General features: G+C 57.4%; 3 protein-coding genes across 5 annotated transcripts; 2 read left to right on the forward strand and 1 right to left on the reverse strand.

Moving 5' to 3' along the window:
- Positions 1-4,286: 4,286 nt before the first annotated feature.
- Positions 4,287-5,768, reverse strand: Bloc1s3 (biogenesis of lysosomal organelles complex 1 subunit 3). The gene has a single exon (XM_090321874.1). The coding sequence runs from the start codon at positions 5,566-5,568 to the stop codon at positions 4,975-4,977; it is 594 nt and encodes a 197-aa protein (XP_090178000.1). The 5' UTR covers positions 5,569-5,768; the 3' UTR covers positions 4,287-4,974.
- Positions 5,769-6,534: 766 nt separating this feature from the next.
- On the forward strand, positions 6,535-10,698 carry Trappc6a (trafficking protein particle complex subunit 6A). 3 transcript variants are annotated; one of them, XM_090323061.1, is made up of 7 exons: positions 6,535-6,621; positions 9,131-9,198; positions 9,286-9,403; positions 9,643-9,726; positions 9,849-9,942; positions 10,192-10,322; positions 10,500-10,698. In XM_090323061.1, the coding sequence occupies exons 1-7, from the start codon at positions 6,538-6,540 to the stop codon at positions 10,515-10,517; spliced, it is 597 nt and encodes a 198-aa protein (XP_090179187.1). In that variant the 5' UTR covers positions 6,535-6,537; the 3' UTR covers positions 10,518-10,698. The 3 variants fall into 3 exon arrangements, with proteins under 3 accessions (XP_090179187.1, XP_090179188.1, XP_090179190.1); XM_090323062.1 differs by having other exon boundaries at positions 9,661-9,726; XM_090323064.1 differs by lacking the exon at positions 10,192-10,322.
- A 1,686-nt stretch (positions 10,699-12,384) lies between these two features.
- On the forward strand, positions 12,385-19,382 carry Nkpd1 (NTPase KAP family P-loop domain containing 1). Its single transcript, XM_090322516.1, has 4 exons — positions 12,385-12,475; positions 13,625-14,062; positions 15,664-15,795; positions 17,632-19,382. Exons 1-4 carry the CDS (start codon positions 12,385-12,387, stop codon positions 19,380-19,382), a joined length of 2,412 nt encoding a protein of 803 aa, XP_090178642.1.
- Positions 19,383-19,770: the final 388 nt, after the last annotated feature.

Here is a 19,770-nt window from a genome sequence, read left to right on the forward strand (position 1 = left end):
AGGCCAGCTATAGGAAAGGAACCGGCATAGAGCCATTCAGGGAAGAAGGGAAGAGGGGCATTGTGAGATTTGCATGCCAGTGTGATCGGGTGCCTCCCTCCCGAAGGGCATCTGTGACCAGTCACAGATGTTCTCTCACCAGCCAAAAAAGCTTCTAGAATAACAAAGCCAAGAGTCAGAACTAATAAATCCACAAAGAAAATAAAATGGGATCATGAAAAATATCATGAATCCAAAAGAATGTGAAAACAGTACAACAAAGTGGACAAAATAAATTTAAAATATATAAGACCAGATGGGAGGAGCTGGGAGTTTGGCCTACTGGTAAGAGTGCTTGCTTAGCATGCCTGAAGAGCCAGGTTCAGTTCTTCCATACCACATACATAGGGGGGAAAAAAAAAAGGCCAGATGGGAGAGAGACATAGGGGAAAAAAAGTAAAGACAAAGAAATTTACACTGATTTGTACAGATTACCACACTGGACCCAAACTATGTAAATACCTAATTAAGAGACAAAGATTGTCAGTCTGCATAAAGTCCAAACACATGCAGCCCCCCAACAACTGCGTGTTAGCCAGACATGGTGGTATACACCTGTAATTCCCAGCACTAGGGAGATGGACAGAAAAGGATCAACAAACAGTAAAAAAAATAAATTTCTTTAAACACAGCTACCTATACATTTTAAGGTAACTCAAATGGATTATAGCTCTAAACATAAAATCAAAAAATCTAAAAACTCCTAAAAGAGTCAGGTGTCACTGGTTCATGTATGTCATCCTAGCTACGCAGAAGGTTGAGACCTAAGGATCAAGGTTCAAAGCCAGTGAGGATAAGAAAGTGGTAGTGTGCTAGCCTTGAGCAGGAAAAAAAAAGGAGCAGAAACAGCTTCCAGCTCCTGAGTTCAAGTCCTAGGGACGGGCACAAAATAAAATTTTTCAAGCGCAGCTCCCTGAAGTTACACACACCAACCACACGGTGGCGGCTTTGGGCTCTCAGGCACCAACCCTAGGAAACCGGAAACGCCCGCACATCTATGCGGCTTACCTGTAATAAACACCTCGGAAAGACAAACAACCCAAATGTCCACTCACGTGCGAGTGGACAACTGAGTCATGAGACGCCCATAAAACACCTGGATCTGCCGTGAAAAAGGACCAATTTTTCTTTTTGTACTGGGAATTAAACCCAAGTCTTCCATCTCCCTCTACGGGCACTAGGGCCACGCCCCCAGTCAAGCAGGACCAATCAGAAAAGGGGGCGTGGTCGCAGGGGGCGTGGCTCAACTCGCAGATCTCTAGCCTTAACAGGATCACAAGCCCTGAGTTCAAACCTCAGTACAGCTAAAAGAAAACGAGTTTTTCGGGAGTCTGGTCTAGTGGTAGAGTGTTTGTCTAGCATGCACGAATGAATACCTGGGTTCGATTCCTTGGTACCACATACATAGAAAAAGCCGGAAGTGGTGCTGTAGCTCCACTGGTGCTAGAGCTCTAGCTCTTAACCAAGGGTAAGTGTTCAGATCCTGATCTGAGGCCCAGGATTGGCAAAAAAAAAAAGTTTTTCAGGTCGGGATTTTGGCCTAGTAGTAGAGTGCTTGCCTAGCATGCATGAAAACCCAGGTTCAATTCCTTGGTACTACATACATATAAAAAGCCAGAAGTGGTGCTGAGGCTCAACTGGTAGAGCTCTAGCCTTGAGAAAGTCCAAGGACAGTGCTCAGACCCTGAGCTCAAGGACCCCCCCCCAAAAAAGTGTTTCTTTTTGGTTGGTTGTGGGGCTTGAACCCTGGGCCTAAGCACTGTCCCTAAGCTCTTTAGCTCAAAGCTAGTGCTCTACCACTTTCAGCCACAGCTCCACTTCCAGTTCTCTGGTGGTTAACTGGAGATAGTCTCAGTATTTTCGTGCCTGACACCCGGTGAAAATCCTATTTTTGAAGGGTTCTGTTTGTTTTTTCAGATGGTCTCACAGTGTTGCACAAACTATCCTAGAACTCTGAATCCTCCAACCTCTTCCTCCTGAGTGCTCAAAATATAGGCATATGCTGCCACGCCTGGCACTATTTCAGAATTCTAAATAATGTGTGGTGGAGTGGTGGCTTCCTGCTGTAATCTGTGTTGTTTTTGAATCTGACATTACAAGGTCAACATTTTTTTTTCCCCTCTAAGGAGTCTCATGTTTGCGTGCCAGGCAGAACTCTTTTAACATGTGGGCCACACCTCTTGCCCGGCTTTTTCTGGTTAACTGGAGATGGAATCTCAAGGACTTTTCTGCCCACCCTGGTCAAAAACACTGTGTTTTCACATGTTATTCTAGCACTAAGAAAGCAGGAAAAAAAAGAAGAGTCCATTTTTAAACTTTTGTTCATGGAGTTTTATTTCTTTAATACTGGAAAAGCTTTAGGAAAATATGACCCTGTGTTTTTTCCCTGTGGAATGGTTACATTTCCTAGGAGGACTAATTCTGAGTTAGCACAACAGTTAGGAAAAGAAAACTATATGAAGCCAGGTCCTGGTGGTTTGTACGTGTAATGCCAGCTATTCAGGAGGCTAGATCTAGAGAATCGAGGTCCAAAGCCAGCTTGGGCAGAAAAGTCCATATGGCTCTTATCTCCAGTTGAACCATATGAGGCTCCATTGGCAGAGCACCAGCTAAGAAAGCTTAGTGAGAGCATGAGTTCAAATTCTGGTATCATAATACCAAATAGGCCAGAAAATGTGGCTCAGTTAGGACATTTGCCTACCATGCCCCAAACCCTGGGTTCAATGCACAGAAAAAGAAAATAACGGGGCCAGGAGTTTGGCCTAGTGGTAAAGTGCTTGACTAGCATGCAGGAAGACCCGGGTTGGATTCCTCGGTACCCCACATACATAGCAAAAAGCTAGAAGTGGTGCTGAGGCTCAAGTGGTAGAGCTCTAGCCTTGAGAAAGTCCAAGGACAGTGCTCAAGCCCTGAGCCCAAGCCCAGGACTGGCAAAAAAAAAAAAAAAGAAAAAGAAAACGATGACAACAAAATGTAAACAATCCACAGTGCTACTATGTCCTTAAAGTTAGTATGAAGGGAAAAATGGAAGGTCAGAACCAGGCTCAACTTTAACTTTTGTGGGGTTGTGCACTGCAAAAGACGCCTCATGGGTGCTGATGCCCAGACAATGAAGTTGTTGTTTTCCCACAGGGCAGCTGTGCTAAGGAGGCTGTTGTGTTCTGTGGGATTTCCAACAGAGGGCAGTAGAGAGTCAGAGAAAAGAGTTGCAGGGTAGTAGGCTAGCTAGTGTGATTGGGCTATCAAGGCTTTTCCCTGGGCCTTGAAGGTCCCTGCAGGGAGCTGGGTGTACAGGTGTCAGCTCATCAGCTCAGAGGGCAGCACGGACCCCAGCAGACTTCTGATCCAAGTGGCCAGTGGTGTAGGAACCAGGTGATGCCTCAGTAGAGCCTTACTTCTCTTCCCAGAAAATTCATCATGTGATTCTGCCATTCATTCTTTCAAAATTTGTCCGCTGAGCCCTTGTTCCTTCTGCTCAATGCATTGAAGACCTGCTGTTGCTTTTCATTCTCTTCTCTCCTACCTCAGCCTCTGGAGTGCTGGGAATATAGGGATGAGCTTCTGGGTCCCACAGCACTGGGCTGAGGCCATGCTAGGCCCTCAGCTGAGTCTCCAAGTGGGACTTCTTCCAGTGTGGACCAGGGGCTGGGCTTTGAGCAGAAGGAACTAGGGATCCATGAGTTCCAGGCTGGGTCCCCAACCTGTGGCACAATTGGGATGCACTGGCACCTTTAGAGAAGGGGCCTAATCCCTTCTTTTCATCACCATGAGGAGCTGCCTGGCTAAAGACCCAAAGACAACACAGCCACGTGACCATGGACTGAGCCCTCTGAAACCACTGGCCAAATAAATCTTTCTGTGCTGTAGACTGATTACCTCAGGCATTATGTCACAGTACATGAGGAACTAACATGTTAGCATTACAGCCTGGCTGACCCAGGGCCTTCCAAGTACTATTGAGGTTAGTTTCCTCCAGCCACTTCCCCTCACCTGTTGAGCAGGGCTCAGGGAAGTCACGTGATCACCCCCTCCCCAGGCCAAGTCAGAGTCTATCCCATTTCTTCCTTTGGGACTCTAATCATAGTGCCAGAGGAAATACATCTATGCCATACATTATAAATCCTCAAGCTATTTATAGAATGTTCCATTGAGGTCTATTCCTCTCTCACTGGACCGTGAGTTCTGTGAGGGCAGAGAATGACAGCAGGATCCTCTGCCACCAAGCATAGGCCAGGGGACCTCAGAAATGCGTGTTGAATTAATTTAATACAAACAAATGCACAACCAGGGCATACAACCAGGAGCTTCACCTTCAACAAGTCAGGACTAGAGATCTGAGGGAAAATCACCAGCTCACACGACTCCTGGGTCCAGTGGGAAGCAAGAGGCACTGACCAGGAGGAGGAGAGGTTTGAGGTTTCATGTGTCTGTCCGCTGGCCTCTTCCTCACCTTCTATCCTGAGGCTGAGATGAAGACCTTGGCGAGCCAGGAGGATGCTGGTGGCTCACATTTGTAATTGCAGCTACACAGGAGGCTAAGCTCCAAGGATTGAAGTTTGAAGCTAACTGAGGCAGGAAAATTAGTGAGACTCATATATCCATGTAACAACCAAAACAAACAAACAAACAAAACTGGAAGTGGAGCTGTGGCTCAAGTGGTAGAGCACCAGCCTTGAGCAAAAAAAAAAGCTCAGGGATAGCACCCAGGCCCTGAGTTCAAGCCCCAGCACTGGTACAAAATAAAACTAAAGGGAAAGAGGGCAGGGGTGGTGAGGCCCAAGGACAGAAACCAGGGCACTATCCACAGGATCCAGGTCGGCCCTCGAATCCCAGCATGACCGGGGAGGGGTCGTGACGGTGGCACAGGGACAGAGCCAGGCTCTAGAGGCAGCAATTAGGTGTTCAGGGGACACACACACACACGCACGCACAGGGCTAGGCCCGCGGCCCCGGGTCTGGTTCGGGTTCGGTGCCCGGCACACCGCGGATGTCCGGCAGCAGACGACAACCAGCCACGATGTCCAGGCGCTCGGCCAGTGCGCTGAGGTCCCCGCGCACCAGGCGCACGCTGTGGGCGGCCGCCAGCCCCGCCGCCTGGGCGGCCGCCAGCCTCCCCGCCAGGGCGGCCACGTCGCGGCCCGCTCGACGGTACACGCCGCTCACGGCGGCCGCCACGTCGTGGTCCAGCCGCGCCTGGCTCTCGGCCAGCCGGAGCTGCAGCAACGAGCGCGCGGGCGCGGCGGCCGGGCTCTCCTCCGCCGCCCAGGCCTCGCCCGCCGCGCCGCGCTGCACCACGAGCGGAGGCAGGTCGTCGGGCAACGCCGCCGGCTCCGGCTCCGCCTCGGCCTCCGAGTCGGTCTCCGCCGCCTCCCCCGCTACTCGCAGCCCCGTGGGGCGGCCACGCGTAGGCCCTGCGGGGCCCAGGTACAGCTCCTCCTCCGAGGACGACGCCGACTGTTCCGAGTCCGTCTCGGCCGCCTCCCCCTGCACCACCGTGCCCGGCCTCCGCCGACGGCCCCGGGACGCCATGGCGCGCGGCTGCGGGGAGACCAGAGGAGCGAGGAGTCGGCGGGAAACCCGGACGCCGGGCTCCCAGGCTGGGCTTTGCTTCCCTATGTGAACACAGTGACAACAGGGCGGGAAGGGGGAGGGCCCTACGGCTGGGGAAACTGAGGCGCGCGGACCCAGCCCAGACTCCCGGGCCCGGCTCCCAGGCTCTCCCACCCGAGTTCGTTCCACATTTGCCTGCCGCCACAGGCCACGCCCTCCGCACCGCAGACCCGGAAGCCCGCGAGGGACCGAGCGCAGCCCCGGGGACAAGGGCTGGTCTCGGGAAGGGCGGCCGCGTCCGGAGGGAGGACGCACTGCCTTGGGGTCGCGGGGGTCCACCGCACCCACCCCCCGCGCCCAGGCCGTACCGGGCTCCGCAGCTCAGACCACCGGAGAAAGGCACAGCTTGGCGGAAGTGAGGCGGCTTCGCTGTGGGAGATGGGCGGGCTGCAATACTAGCCAGTAGGAGACCGGCAGGCTGGGTAGGCGGGGACGACCAGGGCATGACGGACAGCTCGGTTACCAATCACAGTGGCAAGCTCTCAGTAATTGGCTACGGGCTGAGTCACGTGGTCGCAACCGTGACCAATCGAGACAGGGTCGGGCGGATGTTTCCGTGTAGTGCTTCCAGGAAGGTGCTGAAGCGGACGAATGGGATTCGGGTAAACCCGCGAACCTCACGCGTCAGTCCGGGTGCAGCCAATGGGAATGCTCGAGGACTCGGAAACAGCGAGGCAATCCTTTTACGGGCGGAAGGAGTTACGACGTTTGGCCCATGAAAGAACAGATTCAGTCTGAGTGCTGGCTCCCACGCTCACGCGTCCGCCGCGTGAGCCCACGGAGGAGGGCGGGGCTGCTTAAAATCACCAATAGGAGCTGGAGGGGAGGTTCGAAGAGGCGGGGCGTTCGTAACCAGACCAATAGGAGCAGGCGCATGGCGTCTGGCGCATGGCGGACACGGTTTTGTTTGAGTTTCTGCACACCGAGATGGTAGCGGAGCTATGGGCTCCGGACCTCAACCCTGGCCCGGGGGTGAGCGCCGGGTCCTGGGTGGGTAGGGTGAGGAGGCGCTTAGGAGGACGACGTGACGCCCGGGGTGTGCGGGCTCGATCCCTCGGCCCCGGCGCCGCTCGCGGGGTTGGGGTCCTCGGCGGGCACGGTCTCCGGTAGTTCCCCGGGTCGCGTGACGTGACTCAGGGTGAAGCCCCGACTGTGGGTGATTACGGTACTTGTTAATTCCGGGGCGCGAGGAGGGCTCGCCTCCGCCACGCACCCGACGACTTCGCCTTCGTGTTTTAATTTCCTCGGAAAGCTTGGCCGCCAGGGCAGCCCCGAACTCTGAGTGGGAGCCCCTGCCACCCTCTCCGGGGTGTTTCTCTTCCCTTCATGAATTCATTGGACGAACTTTTGCAAAGACCTACATGCAGGGCCGGTACTAGAGTGAAGGAGGAGCATGAAGGACCGAGGCCAGACGGGGCAAAATTGCCCGGATCGGAAAACAAGCAGTTTCTCAGTGTCGTCTGTCAGGGACACCTATGAGGTTGTCAGTCACTTTTGAGGGGGGTCAATAGTAGGGCTTGAACTCAAGGCCTGGTTGCTCTCTCTGAGCTTTTTTTCCACCCGAGGCTAGTGCTCTTATCACTTTGCCATAGCACCACTTCCAGTTTTCTGGTGATTAATTAGAGATAAATCTCATCCACTTTTCTGCCTGGGCTGGCTTTGACTCACAATCTTCAGATCTCAGCCTTCTGAATGGCTGGGATTACAAGTGTGAGCCACCAGCACCCAACGTTAAAAAAAAATAAAAAATGAACTTTACTCTTTACTTGTTTAGGCAGGTGTTCTATCATTTGAGCCATAAATCCTAGTCATTTTGCTCATAGTTGGGTTTTCAGATAGGGTCTCATACTTTTGCCCTGGCTAGCCTTCAACCAAGATCTTCTGCCTCTTGGTAGCTGAGACCACAGGTTGTGACAATATTCTTGACTTGCTGTAGAGATAGGATCTCACTAACTTTTTTTTTTTTTTTTGGCCTTAGCTGGCCTCTAGTGATGATCTGGATCTCTGCCTGACAAGTCATTGGAATTACAGGCATGAATGAGCAACCCAGCCGTTTCCTAAACAATACAGTATAACAACTGTATACATATAATTTGCCTTGTAAATGTCTTAGTACTTGATGCTATGCAAATGCTATGCAATATGCAATCTCACCAGGTATTTGCATTATAATCATGTAGATCTGATTTACAGTCTTTGGAAGATTGGATGTTGGCTCTGTGTTAGAGAGTTTGCCTAGTAGGTGCTAAAGTCCTGCATTCCAACCCCAGCACTGCAAAAATTAAAATGTCCACTCTATGGGAAGTCCTGTAGTTTCTGGGCACACATTACTTCCTATAAAGGGCCTGAGCCTCTTGGATTTTTATCCTCGGGGTCCTCAAGGCGAAAGGTTTTATCTGAGTCCTTAAAACACGCCTCCAAGATGGGTATCATCGTTCTGGGCTTTGTTTTGTAACAGGCTTGCCTGAAACTCAATAATCCTACCTCTACCTCCCAGGTGTTGGGATTACAGGCACCATCATGCCTGGGTTTTATGGAGGTAGACTGGAGCTAGGAAGAGGAAGGGTCTTTTCTGAGGCCACACACAATTGATAGTCAAGCAAAATGAGAATCTCAGTTGCCTGGGTGACTGGAGACCTGTCACCCCTTACTGGGTGCCTTAAGTTTAGATGGCTACCACTGGTCCCCAACTGCATCCTGTCCTTGAGGCGGTCCCCTCTCCACCATTATGTCCTTTTCTTTCCCTTGGGAAGCAGGTGTGGCGGGCCCCAGAAAAGCCTTTGGCTCTGAGCTGAGCTCTAGCCTATTCATGGGAATAAGAGAGTCTTTACCTTGTACTTTCTCCAGTCCCTAAGAGCTCTGCAAAGACTTGTCAGGAAGTGCTAGTTTCCTTTCTGTGAGCTTCCAGGGGTAGGGAGGTGACTGGGGTGGAGGCAGGGAGGAGGCCCTCCCCCCTTCCTTCTGTCTCTGCCCTTGCCCATCATTCCCCTACCTCTCATGCCCCCATAGCAGTGATGATGGCACACCATCACCACAGGTAGTGAGCCCCATTGCATGTGGGGAAACTGAGGCATGGGACTACAAGATAAGCCATCACACAAGCCAAGATCCAAACCAAGGCAGTGTGAAGTTCACCTGTCTGGACAGCTTTGCCCTGTATCCTTAGCCACATTGTGGGCATTTCTGGGGGGCGCCTGGCACCCTATTAAGACCTAACAACCAAGCCCCTGGAGGATATAGAAATGTGCTGGGTGAGGGATGGAATGCTGAATTGTCTGTGGCACGCTGGGACAAAGATGTATGAGAGCCTCTCTTCAGGGGGTGGCACGGGGAGACACAGCCTGTGGCTAGCACATCTGGATTGTGCTAGGTGGTGGGATACAGGGTCCCAAAACTCAACCTCCTCCCCAGGGGTGCCCCTACTGGCTGCCTATGGAGGGGTGGCCAGGGGTCCTTGAGTCTCTCCCCACTGGCCTTATAGGAACAAAAGACCAGCCTGTCGGTCTTGGAGGGCATTGGCTTCCCCACGGGCCAGGCTTTGGGTGAGAGGTGAGTGCTCGCTGCCCCCCCCACCGCCTCTGCCCTTCACCCACACCCCAGCATCAGTGAGGCCCACCTGCCCTGCCCCTCTGCCAGGCTGCCCCGGGAGACCCTGGCCTTCCGGGAGGAGCTGGATGTCCTCAAGTTCCTGTGCAAGGACCTGTGGGTGGCTGTGTTCCAAAAGCAGATGGACGGGCTCCGCACCAACCACCAGGTGGGGGGGCACCGGGAGGAGTGGGGTGTGGGACCCCTCCTTTCCTGGGATAGCTCCCTTTCTTCCCTGTGGGCAGCAGCCCCGGGCCTGGGGGCGTGGCCTCAGGGGCGTGGCCCAGGCCCCCCTTGGCCAGCCAATCCCAGGGCACAGCCTTGGGACCTCTTAAGAGCCCAACACAGGGGTGACATGCTGGCGGGAGGTGGGGGGAGGGACTCCCAGGGCCACTTCTCTGCCTCCAGGGGACCTATGTCCTGCAGGACAACAACTTCCTCCTCCTGGTGCCCATGGCTTCGGGCCTTCAGTACCTGGAGGAAGCACCCAAGGTATGGGATGGGAGTGTGCCCTTCCTGTCCCCCACCTGCGCACCCCCCCTGTTAAGCCTCTCCCGGGCCTGGGACCTGGGTGCTGGCCTCTCCTCTTCCCCAGTGTCCTCCTCTCCCCGCAGTTCCTAGCGTTTACCTGCGGCCTTCTGTGCGGCACGCTCCATACCCTGGGCGTCCGAAGCCTGGTCACCGCCTCTGTGACCACCCTGCCTGCGTGTGAGTTGTGGGGGGCTCCTTGAGAGGGTGATGGGGACTGGGAGAACTCAGCTGCCAAGCCCCAAGGGAAAGACCTGAAGTTGAAGCTCAGAGACCTTTTTTCGCCAGCTCAGGCTGGGAACAAGTTGTGTGGCGATTTCTAACATTTCCTCCAGCACAGAACCCAGAGGCCGGAACACCTGCTGGTATGGCTGGTTTCAGAGGAGATGGGTGGGAACCTGCGGCAGCCACCTGGTGAATGTCCTGCAGGCCCCGGAATTGCCAAAGGCAGCCTGAGGAGCCCCCACTTCCAGTCCCCTGGTGGGCGGGGCAGAGCAGTGCAAGCCGCAGAGGCCTCGCCAGGCTCCTTCCTCCTCCTCCTGGCCTCCCACACAGTCCAGGTGCAGGCCAGGTGGGCGGGGGGGCCGCACCCCCCCTTTGATCCACTCACCCATCCTCTTGAGGTGCAGCCTGGGCCACCCAGACTGCCAGGGCAGGGGCAGGGGTGAAGTCTGAGCTGGGTGGTACCCTCTGCCCCTTCCCCCACCTCCAGGTGAAGCAGTCTTTCTCCCTTCCAGGTATGTTCCAGGTGGTGATCCTCAAGTCCTGATACCCCAAGGCTGCCAGCTCCCTGCCCCCCTAGGAGATGGCCATGTCTTGGCCCCATCCCCAGCCCTGGGTTGCTGGGGCGCTGGGGGGGCAGTCTTACCGGCCCACGCAGGCGGAACCCGGGAGCATGACGCTCAATAAAGGTTCTTTGTGTGGAGTTAAAGTGGAGCAGGCTGTCCCAGCCCCCCTATGGTTCTCCCCGCTCCCCACGGTCCCAGCGTCTTCCAGGGTCTCTGCTGGTCACTCAGTGTGGCACTCCCCTTGTGTGATGAGGGGCACTGGACAGAGCCCTCCCTGGGGACCATGCCAGGTACCCATGGGAAAGGGTGGTGACATGACACCCGCATGCCCTGGTCCACCCCCCAAACCTGCTCCCCATCTGCCAAGAGCCCCCTCACCACCTCTGCCCACCCATCACTGCCTGGACCTAAGTGAGGGGCCAACTTCTTCCTCCCCGGGGGCCCAGTGGGAGGGGCCCAGCCTTGGCTGAGCTGGCAGGCACTACCAGCTCCCTTCACCCAGCAGACCATGCCACTCGGGAAGGGGCAGCTTAGCCTGACACGCTAGCCACTATGGGATGACAGGACCCCGGGTATCAACGCCTCCCCCTACTGAGGCAAAAGAACTCTTGCCTTCAAGTCCCCCCTCTGAGGCTCCGGGCAAGGGGTCCCCTGCCTCAGTTTCCTCAGGGGTACAGTGGGCAGGGCTGCAGCCTGGGGGTGGGGACAGGTCACTGGGTGACCAGGCCCCGGAGCTGCTCCACGCATGTGCTGTCGCCGGGGTGATATCCCAAGCATCCCAGATAGCACCTGGTAAATGGGTCAGCGGCTGCCATTGATAAAGGCTGGCCCCTCCTGACAGCCTGGAGAGGCAGGTGCCAAGCTGGCCCATTCAGCAATGAGGAAGCCGAGGCCCAGAGGGGTGAAGTCACTTGTCTGAGGTCACCCAGCCTTAGAGGTGCATCCTCCCCACCAGTGCTGCCTCCCCTGTCTGGCCCCTTGGTCTTTAGCAAGAGTGTTCATATGCTGGCTCTTGCGCAAGTGCAAGGGACCCAGCTCGCTCTGTCTCCATCCCTCTTCTGGGGCACAGCGTGCCCTGTTGGGGTGCCTGGTCCTAGAGAGCGCCAGGCCAGGCGGCTGCCAAGGGGGCGGGGACAGGCTGGCAAACCGGTCGGGCGGGCGGGCGGGCGGCGCGGGCACCTGTTGGGCCTGCGCTGACAGTTGTGGGGCTGGCCCGGCAGCTCAGGGCCACGGGCAGGGAGCTGGGGCCGTGAGGCCGCCACCAGGTATGTAGCACGATGTGGGGCCAGGGGAGGCAGTGGGCAGGGCCCCCCCCCACCTATTCCCCACACCTCTGGCCTCATCTGTCGCTGGAGACCCTCACTACCCCCCCCCCCGCCCCAGCAATGCTTTCCATCTTCTTCTCTTCCACCTTGTCTCCTTGGGTCTGTCGGCTCCCTACAAACGAATCTGCCAGTGTTTCAGGACTCCCATGGATTTGCCTTTGTGCAGCCTTCCACGTGTATGGGGCTCACCCTTAGCTGTTCGCAGGGTTACCCAGCCCCTGCCCCCCCCATTTCCCCAGCTCATGTCTGCTCCATACCCTTCAGTCCCAAAGTTGCTCTGATACCCCAGTTCTTGCCTGCTCTCCTCTGGTGCCAATTCTGTGCCCATCCTGGTGACCGAGAGACTCGGGCCTGGCTCCTCACCTGTTCAGGGTCACACGGGGCCATCCTTGGGCAAGGCAGGGACTCAGACCTCAGCCCTCTGACCCTCACCCCACCACCCCGGGTGGGGCACTCAGCCTGGCCTGTGTGTCCTGGCCTAGGCACAGGCCCCGACGTCAGGGCCCGCCATGCAGAAACACTACACGGCCCAGTTCACGAAGGGCTCCCGGACCCCCAGTGAACGCTGCTTCTTGGATCCTGAGTTGGGGCATCAAAGAGGTAAGAGTTCAGGTTTTGGAGGGGGGAAGCTGGCAAAGAGAGAGGGGCCTACGGGTGCTTAATAGGTGATGGAGAGGCAAAACCTCTGGCTCAGGGATCAAAAGTCAATCTGTAGGGATTGGGAGTGTGGCTTAGTGGTAGAGTGCTCGCCTAGCATGCAGGAAGCCCTGGGTTCCATTCCTCAGTACCACATACACAGAAAAGGCTGGAAGTGGCATGGTGGCTCAAGTGGCAGAGCACTAGTCTTGAGCAAAAGAAACTCAGGGACAGTGCCCAGGCTCTGAATTCAAGCCCCAGGATTGGCCAGAAAAAGTTACCTGTAGAGGCTGTGTGTGTGTGTTTATGTTTGTGTTTGAGAGACAAGGTCTTGCTATGTAGGGCAAGCTGGCTTTGAACTCATGGTCATCCTGCCCCAGTTCCCTGAGTGCTGGATTACAGGCAGGAACCACCATACCAGATTCATTTGTTTGTTTGCCAGTCCTGGGGCTTGAACTCAGGATCTGGGCATTGTCTCTTGAGTTTTTTGCTCAGGGCTAGCACTCTACCATTTGAGCCACAGTGCCAGTTTCGACCTTTTCTGTGTATGTGGTACTGAGGAATTGAACCCAGGGCTTCATGAATGGTAGGTAGGCACGCACTCTACCACTGGGACACATTCCCAGTCGTCGTCGTTGACCTCCCCCCACCAACCGTGTGCTGTGTGTGTGTGCGTGTGTTTTAGATACAGAATCTATGTTTCCCAAGCTGGGCCCAAACTCCCAAGAAACTGGGAAGTGCCTGCCTGCCTCTGTGCTGGGTGCCATGGCAGGGACTAAGATAAGGGGGCAGAGATGGGAGCCTGCTCTGGGAAAGGAAAGCCCCTTCCCACTCCCTGGTCTCCAAGAAGCAGGGCAGGATGTAGGGAGGGCAAGAAGCACATATTTAGGGTGGGGCCTGATGCCCTTTCCCACCCTGACCCCATGCCTGGCGGGATATCCCGCCCCCCTCCCTCCCCAGCCCCCATGGTGGTGTCCCTGACTTCTCAGAGCCTCAGGGACCCCCCACAAATGTACCAACACAATCTCCTTCTGCAGACTCGGCCTGATTGGTGCCAGTGCCCCTCTGGGCTCGGGGGCCCAGGCCCAGTCACCCCCACTTCCTTCCTTCCAGGATGCTGTCACCAGTTACGTCAGGACCGTGTGGCACCTCGAGCCCATGGGCCCTGCCGGGCGTCCCCCCAGTCACACTGGCAACAGGCCTACCACAGCCACCGGGGGGGCAGCAGCTGGCGCCGGGGTCCCCAGCCCCCCATTCTGCAGCAGCAGCGGCAGCAACAGACCCCACCCCCCAGCCCCCTACGACAGCGGTTCTGCCCAGTGCATGGGGTCCAGAAGGGGATGCCCACACTCACCAGCGCTCCCCTGAGATCTGCCAGCGCCCCCCAGCTGCCCCCCAAACCCGCCACCTCACCCAGTGCAGCACTCAGCATGGCCAGCAGCGGCCCAGCAGAGCCCTTGGCAACCGGCGCCCTCCTGGAGCCCCGCGAGCCCACAGAAGCCCGGCCCCTGCCGGCACCCGCAGCCTGCGGCTCCTTCACCTACGGCGCCGGTGCTCAGTCAGGCTTTTGGGGGGCTCCTGCCTCGCTTTGCCTGGGCCTCCTGCTCCCTGGCTAGCGCCTGGGTAGGGCCTGTCCGCATTCCCGCACTCTGGTCCCTTTCAAGGGGGGGGCAGCGCTCCTCGTGGCCCCGGGTCCTAGTGGTCGCCTCTGCCTCCGCTGTCGGGCTCATGGCTCCTGGGCCAGGCCCGGGCCTGTGTCCTGGCTGGACAGCAGGGTCCCCTTCCTGGCCCTCTGCTCTGCTTTCTCTTTTCCCTCCCCTGGCCAGGAGGCCCGGGAGGACACGGGGCAGGGGGTGACCGGACCAGGGGCAGCTTATTGGCCTGCTCAGGTGTGGAGTTCTATTGGGTGCGGGGGTGGGAACAAGTGAAACGACAGTGGGGACACAGGTGACATTCACAGGGAGAGGACAGGACCAGAGAGCTGCAGATGAGAGTGGTCCTTGGGCGGCTGGGGCAGCCAAGGCCCTGAGGTAGCTTCTTCCAGGGCAGCAGTTTGTCCTTTTGCCCCATCTGAGGTAGGGACTCTAGATGGCCCCCAAGCCAAGGAGAGACGTATGCTGACTTGGGTGTCCCAAAAGAGGGGACCCAAGTAGGTGCCTGGCAAGCTGGCAGCCGCTGGGTAGAGCACAGGTGGTGCTGGCAGCCTGGGCAGGGTGGCAGCACGGAGGTGGGGACAGAGTTGTTTTAAGGTCTGGTTTGACAGTATAGCAACATGATGGACGACACAGGTCTAGGTTGGGCATGATTGTTCACGGAGCCCTGAGGCCAGGATGTCCATTTCACGCAGGAGAATAGAAGCTGAGCAAAACCAGGTCACCCATTGATTAGGCCCAACCCTTGTCACCTCAGCTGGCCTCAGTCTCCCTAGCAGCTTTCCAGGTCCCTCACAAAGTGGGTCTTACACCCTCACTCACCATGAGGCTGGCCTGGCCTCCCGGGACTGAGCCCTAACTTTCCCACACCTCCATTCCACACCCAAGGACTAATGCTCAGGGTTTCTGTGGAGGGGATATGGGTGGGTTTGACCCTCTGTCTGGCCTCTTGTCTTCTCCTGGTCTCTCAGAGGTCACTTCCCATATCTCCACAGAGAAAGTGTCGGGGAGAAACTCAAGTCTGCACCTGCTCCTGGCGGGGCAAAGGCCGGGGCCAGGGTTGGGGAGACAGGAAGGTGCACAGGAGGCAGAGAAGAATCTGGATTTTAGGGGCCATGTTAGCAGGGTGGCAGCTGGGAAGAGAGTACCAGTGGGAGCTGGGGGACGGGGGGTGGGACAAGGGGAAAAAGCAATGGCTTAGCATCTGAGGCCTCCAGGGAAGGCCTCCAAGGCCATCTGAATCTCACCACCTCTAAGGCTGGTCTGGCCAGCCTGCCTGCTTCGCTCAGCCCGGGGGATCCAGCGTCAGCATCTCAGGCCACACATGGAGCATGTGTGAGATAAAAATCCTCCATGGTGACCTGAGTCACCTCTGCCTGTCAGGGAGAGGATGCTGCAGCCAGGCGGGGCTGGAGGTGGGGCCAGGGGAGGGCAGATGGGAGGAGGGAGGGTGGCACCCAGCCAGCCTCATTGACTCAGTTTCCCTACCCCGCCCTTCAGACATCCTGACTGAGGATGATGTCTACTGCAGCTGCCTGGCTAAGACTCTGTGCCACGTGCCAGTGCCTGTGACCGTGGGTTTCTATGCCCCCTTCGGCTGCCGCCTGCACATGATGTTAGACAAGATAACCAGTGAGCGTTTCGGGTGCTGAGGGAGGGTGGGGGGCATGAAAGAGAGACCCTGCCCAGCTCCAGGCTGTCTCACGCCCTGCTCTCCCAACCCAAGCAACTGTGACTCAGCAGCCATCAGGTCCTTCCCAGCCACACAGCCTCTGCCTGGTCCCCGGCTTGCTCAACATCCTGGCTTCTTGGCCGCCTCCGAGTGCCAACCTTTCCTTGCTACCTCCATCCTCACTACGTCTACTACTATACTTCAAGGGATCTTCCTAAAATATTGACTGCCCTGTCCCTCTTCTGCTAGCATTCCACAATCCCATGATCCCCAGAGCCCTGGGGACAAAGCCCTCATGCCTGTACTGGCACAGCTCTGCACCTGCATGGTTACAGGAACACACAGGGGCCTGGGAGAAGGAAATGTCTGAAAGGTCCCTCATGGGCTTAGTGACATGAGAGATGACAGACCCGCTCTCTTATTCCCTGGTCTCCTAGATCCGGTCCTGGACTTTTAATTTTGGGGCTTCAACTCTGCCTAAGTGCTGGCCCTGATCTCTTCAGCTCAAGGCTATACCACCCTAGCCTTGAACCAAGCTCCACTTCCCATTTTCTAGAGGTTAATTGGAAATAAGAGGCTCAGGTCAGGCCGGGAGTTTGGCCTGGCGGTAGAGTGCTTATCTAGCATGCACGAAGCCCTGGGTTGGATTCCTTGGTACCATGTACATAGAAAAAAGCCGGAAGTGGTGCTGAGGCTCAAGTGGTAGAGCTCTAGCCTTGAGAAAGTCCAAGGACAGTACTAAGACCTGAGCTCAAGCCCAGGACTGGAGAAAAAAAAGAAAGAAAAGAGTCTCAGGTTCTTTTGTGCCAGGCTGGCTTTGAACTTTGATCCTCAGATCTCAGCCTCCTGAGTAGCTAGGATTACAGGCATGAATCACCATACCCGGCTTATGATCCAAATTTTAAAGGTTTGTTTTAAGCAGGACTTGAACTCAGGGCCTGGTGTTTTTGCTCACAGAATGTTGTTCTACCACTTGAGTCATACCCAGTCCTTGATCCAACTTTTAGACATTCCAAACATCTCCTTGGTGCAGAGGACTCAGTGGTGAGCAAGATTACCAGGGCCTGCCTTATCCTCATCTTATGGTCTAGGTGGGGAGTCAGGCAGTGATGACCTGAAGTGGGAAGGCCTAGGCAATCAGCAGTGGGACTCCAAGGAGGAAGAGAGGGTGGAGCAATCCAGGCTGTGTCTCTGCTGCCTCATTCATTCGTTCGTTCATTCCTTGTGGCCCCACAGCACACACTCTCCCCCCTCCACCCGCCAGCTTACAGCCTTGAGTCCTCTCGAGGAAGAGGGGACACCGGTCCTGACTCTTCCTCCAGCTCCTCTTTCCTCCTTCCATCTACTCTGCTTCTGCTCTTCCTCTCAGCTCTGCCTTCTGACACTTCAGGTGTAAACGGGGTACCACAGACTTCCCACATCCCCCCTGCACCTGCTCTCAGCTCTTCAGGGTGGGTGAAACCTGCTTAGCTTTCAGGTCCTGGCCTTGGCTCTGCCTAACCTGTCTCCTCAGAAGCGCCCCGCCTCTGTCGAGCAAACCAGGGCCCATCTGTCCAATCACGCCTTTCCTCTAGCCACGCCTCCTGTCAGACGAGGCACCTTCAAGTACTGCCCGCCTGCCAGCCACGCCCCTTGACGGCCACGCCCCCACACGCAGGCCACGCCTCCGCACGCAGGCCACGCCCCCGCAGGCCACCTCTTTCCCGAGGATGCCCTTCCTCTGGCCACGCCCCCAGTGCGTCCGCCAATCACGAGGCTTCCCGCGCCCTCAGCCCCTCCCTCCTCTCTCCCCACAGTGCTGATGCAGCAGGAGGCCACACAGCGCGAAACGGAGGAGCTGCAGCGCGTGCAGTGGCGACCGAGACCCGTGCGGGGCTGGGGCGTGCCCCAGCTGCTGTGGTACCTGGTGTTTCTGCAGCCCATCATCACCGAGGTCCACCTTCGACGAAAGAACGTGCAGTTCCTCTTCATTCGCTTCAGCGCCTGGCAGTACGCGGGCACCGACAAGCTGTGGGCCGGGCTGGTGACCACGCTGTGCGAGGGCATCCGCCACCACTACGGCGCGCTGCCCTTCAGCGTGTACTCGGTGCTGGGGAACAAACCCACCACGACGGCCAAGAGCTTCTGCCAGCGCGAGTGGCACTGCCGGATCCGCGTGTGCCTGGCGCTGCTGGCGCTGCTGGCGGCGCTGGGCCTGGGCGTGGGGCTGCTCTACCTGTCCCTGAGCAGCAGCCACGCGGGGGGCCACGCGGCGGGCGGCAGCCTGCTCAAGGTGTTCGGCGGGGCGGCCACCACGCTGTCGGGCTCGGGGCTGCTCATGGCCGTGTACTCGGTGGGCAAGCACCTGTTCGTGAGCCAGCGCAAGAAGATCGAGCGGCTGGTGTCTCGCGAGAAGTTCGGCAGCCAGCTGGGCTTTATGTGCGAGGTGAAGAAGGAGGTGGAGCTGCTGACGGACTTCCTGTGCTTCCTGGAGATCTACCAGCGGCGCCGGCTGCGCGTGGTGCTCGAGGTCACCGGGCTGGACACGTGCTACCCGGAGCGCGTGGTGGGCGTGCTCAACGCCATCAACACGCTGCTGTCCGACAGCCACGCGCCCTTCATCTTCATCCTGGTGGTGGACCCCAGCATCCTGGCCGCCTGCCTGGAGAGCGCGGGGAACATGAAAGGCACGGCGGATAACGGCTACCTCTTCCTCAACCGTACCGTCACGCTGCCCTTCTCGGTGCCCATCATGGGCCGCCGCACCAAGCTGCAGTTCCTGCACGACGCGGTGCAGAGTCGCGACGACCTGCTGTATCGCGAGATTACGCGCAAGCTGCGGCTGCCCGTGGGCGAGCCCGCGGGCGAGGGCGCGCAGCTGCTGGCGGTGGAGACGCAGGCCGCGGGCGCGCGCACGCAGGGCCACATCGACCAGGAGGCCGCGCGCCGTATCCAAGAAGCGCTCCTCTGCCTGCACGACGAGCAGGACTGTCTCTACGAGTACGTGCCCGACAACGTGGTGTCCATGCGGCGCATCGTCAACACGGTGCCCATCACCGTGCGCCTGCTGCAGCAGCAGCAGCAGCAAGCCGACTGCGTGGGGCCCACGCCTCGCCAGGCCGTGGCCTGGGTGGTCCTGGCCAACCAGTGGCCTTGTCGCCTCAGCTGGGTGTTACAATGCCTGGAGGACCGGCAGCAGGCCGGGGGCGCGCCTGATGGCGGCGCGCGCCTCTGGGACGTGTTCTGTGACAATAGTTGCGAGCTGCACACCATGACCAAGGCGCTGCAGAACGTGCTCGACCTGGATGGGGACCCCGAGCTCTTTGAGAGTTTCCTGGGGACCGATTTTCCCTTCACTGTGGCCGAGGCGCAGACACTGCTCCGATGCACGGTCAACCTGGACCACTCCATCCGTCGTCGCATGGGTCTCATCCGGGCGGTCAAGGCCCTCAAGCCACCCACCCCGCCCAGGTCCCCCGCCACCCCAGGTGCCCCCCGTGCAGCCAACAGAGCCAACAATGGGACAGGGGCAGCCCCAGCTGGCCGGATATCAAAGCAGGCTAATTAAGTACACGCATGGGATGGGGCCCATGGGGCCAAGTCCAGGCCAGTGTATGAATTCCCCAAACTCCAGGGGTACTGTCAGGGCTGGCCTGGAAAGGGGGCCCTGCCCCCTGCCTCCTGCCTTGATGACAGTGGCAAATGCGGGATTGGGCCTCAGGCCTCACACGGAAGAGGCCATTGGTGGCCACATACCACTAGGTGGCTCTGAGAGCCCAACTGGGAGGCAGGCTGTGGCCTCCGGGATTGGACCTGCATCCCTGAGAGCCAAGGGAAGGGCCAGTGAAGAACATGGAGTTCAAGTGCAATAAAAGATGAAGAAAGCTGGGTTGGGTCTCTCATGGCCTGGATTTCCTAGCTCCATGAGGCCCAGAGCCAGACCTACCTCGCCCTGC

The sequence above is a fragment of the Megascapheus bottae genome, chromosome 31, assembly GCF_031878675.1.
Source record: "Megascapheus bottae isolate mThoBot1 chromosome 31, mThoBot2.hap1, whole genome shotgun sequence".
NCBI lineage: Eukaryota > Metazoa > Chordata > Mammalia > Rodentia > Geomyidae > Megascapheus > Megascapheus bottae.

Excerpts from the sequence above, each read along its gene's own strand:
- Bloc1s3 (XM_090321874.1), bottom strand. The coding sequence starts at position 5,568 with ATGGCGTCCCGGGGCCGTCGGCGGAGGCCGGGCACGGTGGTGCAGGGG.
- Trappc6a (XM_090323061.1), top strand. The coding sequence starts at position 6,538 with ATGGCGGACACGGTTTTGTTTGAGTTTCTGCACACCGAGATGGTAGCG. Across the intron at positions 6,622-9,130 it reads ACCTCAACCCTGGCCCGGGG|GAACAAAAGACCAGCCTGTC; the intron begins GTGAGCGCCGGG and ends CTGGCCTTATAG. Across the intron at positions 9,727-9,848 it reads ACCTGGAGGAAGCACCCAAG|TTCCTAGCGTTTACCTGCGG; the intron begins GTATGGGATGGG and ends CTCTCCCCGCAG.
- Nkpd1 (XM_090322516.1), top strand. The coding sequence starts at position 12,385 with ATGCAGAAACACTACACGGCCCAGTTCACGAAGGGCTCCCGGACCCCC. Across the intron at positions 12,476-13,624 it reads TGAGTTGGGGCATCAAAGAG|GATGCTGTCACCAGTTACGT; the intron begins GTAAGAGTTCAG and ends CCTTCCTTCCAG. Across the intron at positions 14,063-15,663 it reads CTCCTTCACCTACGGCGCCG|ACATCCTGACTGAGGATGAT; the intron begins GTGCTCAGTCAG and ends CCCGCCCTTCAG.